At 40.9% G+C, this 13,894-nt stretch overlaps 1 protein-coding gene across 3 annotated transcripts in view; it reads right to left on the reverse strand.

The window, feature by feature from the left end:
* Window positions 1–13,667, reverse strand: part of LOC116039457 (arginyl-tRNA--protein transferase 1) — a 64,985-nt gene extending 51,318 nt beyond the window's left edge. For 2 of the 3 annotated variants that reach the window (XM_031284345.2, XM_031284344.2), the window contains exons 1-5: window positions 13,493–13,666; window positions 7,842–7,905; window positions 7,674–7,736; window positions 7,372–7,475; window positions 6,882–7,127 (exon numbers count right to left, since the gene is read on the reverse strand). In XM_031284345.2, the coding sequence (XP_031140205.1) occupies window positions 6,882–7,127; window positions 7,372–7,475; window positions 7,674–7,736; window positions 7,842–7,905; window positions 13,493–13,601 (586 nt within the window). In that variant the 5' untranslated portion in view covers window positions 13,602–13,666. Of the gene's footprint in view, window positions 1–6,881; window positions 7,128–7,371; window positions 7,476–7,673; window positions 7,737–7,841; window positions 7,906–13,492 lie in introns of all 3 variants that reach the window. The other variant, XM_031284343.2, reaches the window with a different exon arrangement.
* Window positions 13,668–13,894: the final 227 nt, after the last annotated feature.

The following is a 13,894-nucleotide window of genomic DNA, read 5'->3' on the forward strand; positions in this document are numbered from 1 at the left end:
ATGCGACAGTAAGTCGCGTGGTTATGACACAATCATTAGTCTATTTTTACAAAAACGTCTGCTACGGAGCCATAACATGAAATACAAGGTAATGGAGCCTTTTATACATTGTCGTGTTTCTTTAGAAATAAACAATGGACAAATAGAGTCTTTAAACGCTTCAGATGTGAAGTTATTCGCTGTCAAAGTGGCGTCAAAATGAATGGCAGTCAATGGAATGCTAACGTCGGGTGATCGCTTTGTAGCATCAAAATGGCGCCATAGGAGGTTTCGAGCTCTGAAGCGAAGCTTACCCCCTTGATTCTGAACAAGCCGCCATGACAGTCTCTTCCGGAGAAAACAAACCCACGTGACGAGTTCGTCCAATCAGCTGCCGGTTTAAATTTTTGGGCCACAAATACAGATTAGCGCCGCCTGCTGTTATGGAGACGTATTACGTCTCGTCGCTTTGGTGTGTTCCGAGGCACTTTTTTTGACCAACTCGGGGAGACTGATCAGTCCAACTGCCTTTTCTGCCAACGGTCGGCCGTCTGGTTGGTGTGTAACTGCCTTTAGACCATGTCTCCGATGGATTTTCCCCTGCCTCTCCGGGCAAATGGGCTGCATGTTTACTTTAGTGTATCCCCTGCCGAAGAAGCCAGTGTCAACAGACAGGCCTATGAAAGTCCTGTTCTTGTTTCCCTGCCTCAATAGTCTTTATATTACATCATTGCTCATGAGGCTATAAAACTATATGATCTGTGTCGGCCCAAATGATTAGCAGCTAGCTAGTGTGCATTTATATAAAGAAACAGAAGAAGCAAAAGACATAATGAATCCAAGGTTGTTGTTTTTTTCTAAAACCTACAACGACAAAGATAACAGATCTTGGTTAGCTGGTGTGGGCACATTAATGAGGTTGTTACGAGCAGAACACACACAAACACACACACACACACACACACTTTCTCTGTTTTTCTTCCTCAACAAGACTGACATGAACAATCTGAAGCAACTAAATCTCTCCCCGTTTCCCTCTCTCTGTACCCCTCCTCATCCTTCTGCTTCTCCTCCTCCTCCAAGCACCACCACCACCTCCTGGGCTCTTGCCAAGCCCTGCAGCTCTCCGGGCATCCCATGTCAACAGTTTACACGCCCACATCCTGTTTGGAGCAATAAGGAAACAAGAGCTATTTCCTCCTTGTCCTATTGCCAGCCGCCGCCATCAGCTCACTTACTAACTTTCCCCTGTGTTGACATAACAAGGAAGAGAGGGACGCTTGGTCCTGACAAGGGGAGAGGGAAACTCTGGCACTGGCCACGGTTCACTGGCAGCATGCAGCTTCAGCTGACTCAAGCTAAATTTTTTCTACTGTAAGGTACAGCTTCTGTCAGACCGTAAAATTAATGGACAAAGTGACGCCGTAGATTTCCACGGAGACCAGTGAAGTCTATTAGAAGCACTTTTCCGGTGATGGTTACTGCGCAGCCTCCAACTGAGAGAGACGACGTAGATGTGACGTGAGCAACCTGTCTGAAAGTTGGAAGTCTTCTGGTAGCTGAGCCAAGAGAAATCTCAATCATTCCCAATCTTACAGAGACGGAGAGCGTAGGTATATGTTAGGAGATAATACAGGCACAGGCTAATTATTGCTAACTAAAATGCTAGTTAACATTAGTAATTAAACTTAAACAGCTAATGTAAGTCCAAACTGCCTGCGAGCTTCTCCTGCCTGTACGGTAACTTGTCTACTATGTGACAGAAAGTTGCGTGGTTATGACACAATCGTTAGCCTATTTTTATAAAAACGTCTGCTACGGAGCCATAACATGAGATACAAGGTAATGGAGCCTTTTATACATTGTTGTGTTTCTTTAGAAATAAACAATGGACAAATAGAGTCTTTAAACGCTTCAGATGTAAAGTTATTCACTGTCAAAGTGACACCAAAATTAATGGAATGGAATGCTAATGGCGGGTGATGGCTTGATAGCATCAAAATGGCTCCATAGGAGGTACACTTTGTGGAGGCTCGCTTACCCTCTTGCTTCTGTCCTGTGAATAGTAAAAACAGACCACAGCAGGAAGTTTATGCACTTTTTTGGGCTTATTTCATGATTTATCTTTAAATCATGACTTGTACTTTTGAATGTACAAGGTGAACTAAAACCTTGAGGATGACAACAACAACAACAGTTAATATTCAACTAAATTTCAATGCAGCTTTGACTTAAGTTTTGTATCACTAACTGCTATGTTCTTGTTAACAATTTGTTTCACATTATCACAAATTTAGTTACTAGATGGAGAATTACTTGGTCCTTGCATCATCTCAATATCCCTGTTGGCTGTATTGGTCTTTAAAAGTAAATGACTGGAAAGGAGGGAATTATTTCTAAGCAAGCCTTAGGATATAAATATAAAACCCTAATGGTTGTAAATGGATTTGAATGGTTTCCTCTATAAATAAGACAAGGTCAAGATGGACTGGTCACACAAACACATCAACCCTTATCCATGATCACTCTGTCCACGTGCCTCTCTTCCCATTAATTGCACTCTCACTACACACACACACACACACACACACACACACACACGTACTCCTGAGGACAGCGTATGCAGCCGTGGTGAAGATAAAGTCTGACAGATCAGTTCCTGTGGAGGATACATTCTCCCGCTCCAGCAGTTAGCACTTCATAAAAGCTGTGACACTCTCCAGCCCCGCTTCCCCAAACACACATACAACTCTCAAAATCAGTGTAAACTGTTGTGACATACTGATTTCTTGCATGTAAACATGTAGAGACACTAACATTCATTCACTGTGGGAGGAAGATGCTGTTATCTGTGACTGAGCAGCCACTAAAGTATTAACATGGAGGTATGAAGTATACTCTGGGAAACTGTACTGTCTACACTATTTATTCTGCCTACTTAAAGCACACTATACTGCTATATCCTACAATAATACTGCTTCCTGCTTCTTACAAACTAACACATGCGGGCCATCATGCTACCACTTAAAGGCCCAGTGTGTAACGTGTTTAGTTGTTCATTATCAAAATCTGTGTTGCCCGTTCACAAACTTGTCCTTTTTCATGAATATTTATCACGACCATCAATTCCAAGTATTCCTTTTGGCTTGAAATTTTACATTTGAATTCGCATGAACTGGGGTAGACGCTCCATATTCATGCGCCATCTTCAAATACATTAGCCGGTAAGGGACATACAGGACATACTGCTCCGCCTTTCGCGTTTTCGCTGTCACATGATAAACTCACAGGTGCTGCTAATGCTGCTAATGGGTATCGTAGCTTCCCGTCCCCGGCAAGTTTGAAGAAGAAAACATGGAGGACCACACGGATTCAAAATCCAAATTTCAGGAACAGGAGTCTTCTTCTTCGCCCAGAAAAAGAAAAAGGATATTGAAAAGAGCAAGAGACCAGCGTCATCAGAAAAAAAGAGTGAAGGCTACCGTAGCTGTAATACGTACTTTGAACTGCGTGGCGCGAGAGAGTTGATTGCGATATATGATCTCAACGCTAGATGGGAGAAATTCCCACTCATTGGACCTTTAAGGAACACTATTTTTTTTATGGAAATGGTGTTAAACAATAACTTGCCCAAATCCTTACCCTAGAGAATTACTTTGTAATTTGTAATAAAAAACATTTTAAAATCAATAAAAAGAAATTCATCAATTAACATAAGCAGCAAAATAAGTCTCTTTAGAGCAATTAAAGAGTTCAGCTTACATGTCAGTACTGACTAGTAGGGCTGAACAATTTTGGGAAATAATCTGACTGCGATTTTTTTCACCAATATTGCAATTGAAAATGCGATTATTTTTTAAGCTCATTATCTGCTGTATTATTTAACAAAGACAAAAAAATGATAGTATGACTATCACAATATTAGATGGATTAAACAAACTGTTATTATATTGATTAAATTAGGTGATGCATGAATTTATATGAATGACATTATTTATTTATAAACTACTTTAATCACAGTGACTGATTTGTTGAACGCCCAGCCTTGTAATACAATGGCATGTAATAATTACCATGACAACATAAAGCACTGACAAATAAGCCTGGTGTAAACATTAATATTAAAGTCAGTAAGAAATCACACTTACTAAAGAGCAGATTGCAGAAAACCACTTTTTAAAACACTGTCTGTGAACTTTACTGGACAGTCTTTAAATATGTATATGTGCACAACGAGTACGGCAGTGCCAGCCGCAGTGATCCTACGGCTTGACCACGTCAGTTGTCGCAGTGGAAAATACTCCTTTTTTCAGCTCCGCTGCAACTCTCTGTTTACATTTTTTGTGTAACGTTAGCTTCGGTATGGCGGCCTGGCTAAAATATGTGCGGAGGGCATGTTGTACCGCTTATCCAGTGTATTTATCAAGTATTATTTATCGTTAGCCCAGGCTTGGTCACAGTACTGAGGTGCATCCTTTCTTTCGCGATAAACTTACTGCTAGAGTAATTTCCACGTTCTGTTACTGAAGTATGTTCATATGGAGTTACGTGGTCAGTGATCCCTGTCGGGTGGTATTTCGCTTACCTGACAGCTGACACCCTGGTGTTTGGCTTTTTGGCCATGCAACTGTCGTACATGGCTTTGTGGTGTTTTTTAAGTGGTGATACAGGTTAGTGGTGTTGTCCAGTGAGGTAGCAACATTAGCAAGGCACGTTTTGCACAATACGTGACGGTTTGCAGAAACTTCCTCTTCCGAGTTTTACTCTCACTTGTCACGTAACAAGGGTGTAATCGCAGCGTCCGCGATTAGAAAATCTAATTTTAACATATCGCAATTTAATTGCAAATGCAATTCATCGTTCAGCCCTACTGACTAGCTGGACTTTTATTGCAACAAACACAACATACTGATAAAATACTTAATTTCAAGAATACAAATACTTGTATGCAAGTTTCACTACTTGTGATTACCTAAAAAGACGATCCTAGGACAGCTTTGCAAAACACAACACGTACTTCTGTATCTGTTTACCTCTGGCTTTGCGTACAGTATATAGAAAATGGGGAGCCAATGTTTCTCAAGCTAGAACTGGAACCTGCCCAAAGCCATAAAGCGCTCCAGTCATAAAACTAGAGGAAAGATATGTCCAGGTGTTTTCTGTTGGAGGTGAATGAGGGGGGAGTGGAGAACCACTGGGCCAACATAGTAAATCCTCCTTGCTTCCTCTTTGCTAGCCTCCTGAAAAGGCATATTATTTCTGACAGTCTGGGTAGGAATAGTGTGTTGCTGACACAGGTGTAAGAGCAGGAGGACACTGGCACCGCTGTATGTTTATGTCTGCATCAACCTGTGCCAACACCAAACTTTCCTGCCAAAGTACAGCTTTCCAATGTACGTCCCTGCCTTTTGATTAATGAGCGAGGGGTCCTGCTCTCATTAGATGTTTGAGAGGGGGAAAAGTGGTTGAGGCCTGAAACATGAGCAGTTGTTAGAAGTGCTGCTTCCTGTGTCTAATAGGAGTTTATTATCTCCCTTTACTGTGAGTGTTATTTATTCATTAGTGTGAGTTGGCTGTGAGAATATCTTGTACTGGAGAGTAAGGAGGAGAACATGACAGATAAGGCCAAACCAGACACACTCTTGAAAACAAAGAAGAAACACCAGCCTCATTCACCAAGCTGCTGCACAGTGGAGTCTATTACAAGGTGAACAGTGACACACTCTGGCGAGCAATGGCGCTTCAGCTACAACACCACAGTGGCACTCTCGCAAATGATTGTGGTGAATTGACATTAAAGCTACCGTCCCTACTTTTAAAGTCGTCCCTACTGCAGTTTCAAAAATACCAGACATCCAAAAAAAATAATACAACACAAAACAACAGCTAACAGCTATTTGGTAGGTGCAGCAGAACCACAGTAAAAGCAGATAACCAAACATGATTCCTGTGTAAATGCAGCTGCTGTAATGTCAATTTCACACCATGGCTGCGTGAGCCAGCATACATTTGGCATGAGCTATCCAAGTTCATGAATTCATGTAGGGCTGCAACTAACAATTATCATCATCGATTAATGTGCCGATTTTTGTCTTGATCTATTGAAAATGGTGAAAAATGCAGTCCAAAACCAAAAGATATTTACTTTACTATCAAATTTCAGTAACAAAAGCATACAACTCTCACAATTGAGAAGCTGAAACCAGCTAATATTTGGCATTTATGCTTGGAAAAAAAAAAAAAAAAACTGAAAAGATTAAGTGATTATCAAAATAGTTGCCGATTCATTTTTTCCCCATCAATTAATCGTTGCAGCTCTATGGTTCGTGATTTTCATGAAAACAAAATTTGTTAAATAAGCTAAAACTCCTGAAGAGCTATCCTGGTAAAGGAAAATCACAGTAATAGGCAATGCGTTGTGATTACATTATAAATAACTAGTCATTTATCACTCCATTTTCAGTATCAGCAAGAACAACACTGATGGTTGATTGGGGCTGGGCAATATATCGATATTATATCGATATCGTGATATGAGACTAGATAACGTCTTAAATTTTGGATATCGTAATATTGTGATATGACATGAGTGTTGTCTTTTACTGGTTTTAAAGGTTGCATTACAGTAAAGTGATGTACTTTTCTGAACTTACCAGACTGTTCTAGCTGTTCTATTATTTGCCTTTACCCACTTAGACATTATGTCCACATTACTGATGATTAGTTATCTAAAATCTTAGTGTGAAGATATTTTGTTAAAGCATCAATTGTCAACCCTAGAATATCGCCGCAATATCGAGGTATTTGGTCAAGAATATTGTGATATTTGATTTTCTCCATATCGCCCAGCCCTATTGTTGATGAGTGCTAGCAGCTATTTGAAAGTGAATCAGATTTCTTACCTGGTTTTGGAGCTGCGGCTGTTGTTCTCTCATCCGCGACAGACACTGGATCTTTTCTTGATGTTCCCGATGTTTCGGTAGCTGCGGCATCCGCTACCTCTCTCTGAACTTCGGTGACGTCGGCACGCTCTGGTAGTTCCTTCTGAATGTCTGTGATAGCAGCACACTTAACTTCTGAGTGACAGACTTTACTCGGTTCCCGTGGACCTGCTTCTTCACACACCATCCCATTGTCCATTGGCTCCCCTGCAAGGCACACAATTGCTTACACCAAATAATGTGTACTACAGTGCCACAGTGTCAACACTGTTTTGAGTTTGTGCCCATCTCTTCCTGTAATTCCAACCATGCACTCTTATGCAGTCCAATAGTCCAATAGTGCTGGCCGCTGACTGCCGTTTCTTCCATTTTTTTCATATCAATTCAGAGAAGTTTATCAGACAATACACATGCATTAATAACTATTATACAAAAATAAATATACTCTCACCATCACCCTCTCCTTTTGGCAACTCTCCTTTGGAAATGAATTTGCTTATCTTCTTCATGACTTTCTTGTGGGATTTGGAAGGCTGGAATTTCAGTGCATGACATCTTGACAGAGAGCACAAAGGTAAAGGTTTGGTCAGAATATGTGTATATATTTCTGCTGTTATACAAATATGTAATACAGCATATCTAGCATATCTAGCAATCTACAATGCCTCATCCTCATATGTTCCATGTTATTCTGGTCTTGCCAGTTCTGAAGTTAACTGAATCATAGGGGGAAATCCTGATGGCTAAAATTACCTGATGGTATACTGTGGACAGCAGGTCTTGTTCAGTTTGGGCTTATAGACATATTTCCCACTTCTGAAAAAGGAAAGAACAGATAACCCAAATGATATTTCTTGAACTATAATAATGAGAAAATTCAAAAGGACCATTTATTGCATGAAGGTAGAGACAGCTCCTCACCTTCTCCATCCTCGGTCTATGAGGTCTTGGTAGTCTTGTACAGTCATGGTGTGAGACCACATCCCTGGATATAAAAGAAAAAAAAGGAACCTGATAACTTTAAAACATTAAATTGTTTTCATATGATTTTACATTATACTTTTCATATGGAATAAACATCCTTCAGAGCATTGCTGTCTCATGCCTAACTTGAACGCTATTATATTAGAAACAGGCAGAAAAGAGTCTTGAATTAGCTCGGCGGAACAAAATACAGCTCAAATAAAAACCATATAAGAGACAGTTATAGGTAAATATGCAAGTCATGTTTGTCAAGAAGCTGCTCACAGAGTCTGGTGGGAGGTCCACATGTTTGTTTCATCTTAAATCACCAAAGTCCCCCAAAGTACATTCCCACAGTCCCCAATGGTCACAAATGTATTATTTGTGTCCACAGCAGCTTGGATCCTACTTCCCAGAACTGAGGTCTAAGCTCCCCGTTTCAACTCCTGACCTTCTCCTCTGCAACCATATACACAGTTTGGACGGACACACACACACACACACACACACACACACACACACAAAACTCATCTCAATAACAAGACCACTATCAGTTTACAGCTAAAACAACCGAGGGAATTCACTGTTTAACAGTTCACACAACACACACTGAGTTTGCAACTAAGTATAATGTTCTATGTCCCAGGAGAATGGTGTTTAGCCAGAGTCCCCAGAGACAAGGAGACGACACAGTGGGATCCAGCAAACAGACACTACAACCAGTTCTACGGCCGGCAGATACAGCAGCAAGACTGCAGGCATAAAAACTGAATAAACAGTATAAATTCAATGTCAGTGGTAAGAATTATCATTGTTATTACATGGGCCATTTTGAAGGTTTAAACCACTTTAAAAATGGAAACTGTTAAGTTGTTACCCTCTAACCGAAAACACTGAGCAGAACAAAACAAGAATTACCGCCTTGAGGTTGTATGCCTCCGTCAACCAATCAAGTTGCAGTTTACATCCATGTCTGTCCAGACTTGCATTATATATGTAGTGAAGAATTTGACGGAATTTAATAAAAAGGAATTATGTGCAGGACATACCCTAAAAACATAATGCCACTGGCTGTCACTGGCGCGGAGGCAAAAAAAACACTCAAAGAATAAAAGGAGATGTTCAGTGAAAACACTGGCATAAACAAGAGTGAAATCCATCAAAATGCACAGCAGACATCTATAATTTAAGATCTTTTGGGAGTTATAAACACCAAGCATGTATGGCCTCAGTCACCATACATTTCGAATATAATCTCTCAGGAATCTGCCCTGTGACCCCAATTTTTGTGTCCCAGAATTCTCATGACCTGTGTAAGTTTTCATATAGATTTCACATGAAATACTAATTTCAGTATTATGTTAAGAGACATTGAATATGCCAAAAACCCCGATATCAAGTCAGGCAGGAAGTCAGAAGTTTAAAAACATAATAGTTCCCGAGTATGTGAGTGCAGCAGCTGCTGTCATCATGGCACAACGGGAGTGCCTTTCTATTGTTCACACCTGATCAGCCTCCCCTGAGGCATGACAGACACAGGAACAGAGAGGAGGGCAGATGTTGTGCTCAGTAGTGTGTGGGGTCGCATTTGCTTTTCACTTAACACTGTTGATAACATCACTGCGCCAATCACATAAGAGGAAAAAACATTATCTCACTGAGCACCTGCTCGGAAAAGTTAACAATACAGGAGAAACACTGCTCATATAGAAATCACTCTGTTGATCTATAGACTGTTTTACATGTCTTCCCAGAAAAGAAGAACAACAACATGGCAATCAAAAGTCTTAATATAATAATTAACTGGACCTCAGCGACGCTTGAAGTAATTTCAATAGCTGTAAATCTAGTGCACTTTCAATTAACCTGGATCAACTCACCAGTCCGCTGCGGACTCTGCTAGCCTGGCCAAAGTTTTCAATGTAAACATCAGAGTACAACAACACGCAGAGTGAAAGGCGAAGATGGCTATCAGCTACGACCTATGGCTACCATCCCGACCACGTGGACGAGCATCTCTACATCAGAGGGGACACAGCGTGGAGGAATTAACACCAACTGTGACTTCTCTGCTGGGCATCCTGCTTGCCAGTGTGCAGGCGCTGGACATAGAGCTGGGTGGCCTCCGTGCCTCTGTCGGTTTTTAAGCAGGATGTCGGGAGCTGTGGTGTCCTTTCGCCGAGACGTGGCTGGATCCTGGAGTGCCGGCGCCATTCAAGCGGGTGACTCTTTTTCGGTGTGCCGATCTGACGGCCACATTCTGCTTCATGATGATTAATAATGCACAAATTCAAGGAGCTGATGGGATAACTTTTCACTGGAATTGTACCTCGTACGATTTCATGTGACGAATCAAAAATTGATTGATGGATTGCCAACCACACAAGGAACAGTTAACCTATTAAACTGTTCCTGACCACTCCCAAGAATGGCACAGGGAGTACAGTCTCCCTCCCTCCCCAGAACCTGCCATGCCCACATGATGCAACTATCCAGATTACCACTCTTATCTTAGTTTAGATAACAGCTCTGGTCTGCGGGCGCTGAGCCTAGTCACTCGTTGACTGCATTAGGAACTGCCTGAACTCTAATTAATAGCCTCTTTCCGACCAAGTAGTTACAGGAAGGTAGTTATAGGAACAGTCTACTTCTAAACGGTTCTACTACTCTCCCCCAAAACCAGTTTTGCCATTTGCATTCACACTGTCCAAGTGGCCATAGGAACTGACCTTTTGTTATTATAACACAGCCATCTAACCACCACTAAGCAGAAAAGGGAAAAGACCCTGCCCTGAAGTAGGAGCTGAAAGAGTTACAGGAACTGCGGTCAGAGGAACTTAATAATCCCCAAATTGGTCCAGTCGGAACACGAGAAAAAAAAGGGTTCTAGGAACGTTATGTTCTAGGAACTGCAAAAATCCCTCTGGTCAGAAAGCAGCTATAGTCAACCTGTCTCGCCCCTGCTAACCTACAACCCTTCCCATCTTCTTACTTCTTTTTACAGCTTGGTGTCAAACTCAGAACTTCTGAAAAATGCTAAATTAAATTGACCTTTGCTGGCTTTAAATTAACGCCAAAGTACAGTTTGTCATCTTTTGGTGCCCTTTAAGCTCTGCTCAATTGTCTTGTACAGAGCATTTATAAAAGGTTTTATAAACCTTCATGGCATGTGACTGTGTGGTCTGTGTCACAGTTCCTTTGAACAGATCCATGGCAGGAATGTTCCTGAATCCTGGCACTGTAGGATTCTTGTGGGCTAATGAAACTCTACCCCGAATTAACCTAATATATTAAGCTTCCCTTACTTTTCATTAAGTATCCAGTTACACAGGAGGCAGTGGGTGGAACGGCTCTTTTCTGGTTCATGGCTGTCCAAGACACAATATTCAGAAATGTAGTCTAAGAGCTTTCACAGTTTGATTTTTTTTTACTAAAACTATTTCAGGGTTCACTTGGAAGTGAGCCCAGGTTACCGATCACAACTGGACCAGGGAGGAAGGATTTCCACTGCAGCTGGACGGAGTTGTTTCTCATCTCCTTAAACTGAACAAATAATGAAAGAATGTACAATATGTAATTTTCTGCCGCTATGGGTCTCTCAATCAAAACAATTACAAAAGCCCCAGTTTGATGAGGTTGTGAAGCAGAGTGGGATCAGGGGAGTTGTAGTCTTCACCATCATTGCCATCATTGCAGTCAGCTTCTTGTGGTTAGGATTCCTTCAGTGTTTATCGTTCAGGAGGTTTTTACCGGGAGCCATATTATCTGCAGACATCCCATTTGTCTCCAAAACAAACGAACCAGGTGATTAAAACCGGTAAAAACACTGAATCTGAATTTCACGTTAAAAATCAGTGTTTCTTTTCTTCAGGCGACAAACAACGTCCCGGGCTGGCTGCTGCTAACGTTTGCTCGGCTTGTTTCTCTGATAACTTAAGATCCAGATGTCCAATGAATACAATACTTCATCCAGTCAATATGTATAGTTAAAAACGACCAAGATCTAATAGTAAAAAAAAAAAGTGTAACCTGAAAATTGATAAAAAGTCAATTTATGACAGCTTCTAGCAGACAACCACACCGCTGGTACAGGACGCCACTGACAGGCGACCAAATGTAACCGTTACATTGAATAAAATCACAGATTTCTCAGGGTTTGAACATTGTTGGAAAGTTTGGGGATAATGTAAGTACACAACTAGGGTTGCACGATATTGACAAAATGTGATATTACTTTTTGATTATGAATATTGCGATATCGATATTAATTTCAATATTTTTAAACATATGTAAAATCACAAAAGTTACGGGAAAACGCATCAAAATAGATTCATAACAAATTAAACAAGTTTTCTAACAACACAAGGTTTATTTCAACTGACGGTCGTATTGGACTGGTCCAACATGAATAAATAAATAACAACCATGACTACAGAACAGGACACGTTTTACTGGTTGGACAGGACAACTTTTCTTTCGCTTCTCTGATTCGTTCCATCTTGTTGTCTCTATCAATTTCTTCACTTACACTTTGTCACTCTGTCGAAATATGCACACACGTGGTACGCTACATAGGGTTTGTCACGTAGTGGACCTGTGCGCTGACGTGCACTAACATGTGCAAGTGGCACGGTAACTGGCCAATGAAACATGATCATTATAGCGTTTCAAGCGGGCTCTAAATCAAACACAACTAATCCACTCAGTCAACGGACGGGACGCAGCACTCCACAAAATAAACAAAATATTGCATACTTATTGTGACACTTTCGATATATTGCATAACGATATTGAGTCGATATACCTTGCACCCCTATACACAACTCAACAAAATAAGACAAGTCTTTATAGACATTTTAATGCGGAAAAGTTAAACAGTATACCTTTAACTACTAAATAGGGGTACAAGCTGAATGAATAATTGCACCACTATGTTTTATCTCAGAGGATGCTGCCTCTGTATCAAAGCAGTTTGTTGAGATCACATAGTACACAACGGTAAACACGCTGCTTCTTACTGACCATCACATCTGAGCTCTCCAGACCTAAATATGTAAATGCACGATAGCATTTCCGCAAGTCATATTGGTCCCGTCCTGCTCTGTTACCCCGGTATGCTAGTTAGCTAGCTTGATGCTAGTAGAAATACAAATGTAGGCTACTGCTAAGCTGCTAATGTTACAGCGTTAGTCTCGAGTAACTCTTATTGTCCAACTCAATAGTAATATAACACCAGCCTAACCGTACTTAATTACCTTATCGTTTTATTCTACGACAGTCTTGGTTTGTTTACCACGATTAAAGAGTTGGGCTAAAAGATGCTAAGGGATACAAACTGAGTTAACGCTAACGACCCGACACTATCCAAGGTAACGTTACCTTATGTGTGCACTCAGTTAAATGTAATGTACTGGTCTTGCACTAAAATACAGCAGATATAACATAACTTACTCAAATGTACTGACATAAGGACTACAATGCACTGCCAACATTAGCTAGCTAGCTATCCCTCTCTCAAAGCAAGCAAGTAGAGGGGGCTAACGTTAGCATAAGAGCCAGTTCAGCGATACCGATGTTTTTTCGCTGACGTTACTTGATTAGACACTTACCATGAGAAAAGTTTCCTTCATCATTTTTACAGTAACCACACCGGTAACCGCCATCCCCGCCGAAGTATTCAACTATTGTATAAGACTTGTTTCCTGCCATCTTTAACATCGAGTCAGATGACAGCTGAGCTTGCCCGGTATCTGCCCAGGCAAGTACTGCAGGATGTCAAGCCCCGCCCATACACAAAACGTCACTGAAGCTGCGTTAACGACAAGTGGGAACTTTGAAAGTGTTTAACATCCAGCCCTCTCAAATCTGGAAAGCTTTGTTGTGTGATGTTGGTTTAATTAGAATTTCTGTATCTCCAAGAACAAATTGAAACAGTATTGTTCACATAGGTCTTCAATTATTGTGGAGAACTGAAATGAGAAATGGTATGGTCTGACAAGAGTAATCTGTAC

The sequence above is a fragment of the Sander lucioperca genome, chromosome 15 (assembly GCF_008315115.2).
Source record: "Sander lucioperca isolate FBNREF2018 chromosome 15, SLUC_FBN_1.2, whole genome shotgun sequence".
Taxonomy (NCBI): domain Eukaryota; kingdom Metazoa; phylum Chordata; class Actinopteri; order Perciformes; family Percidae; genus Sander; species Sander lucioperca.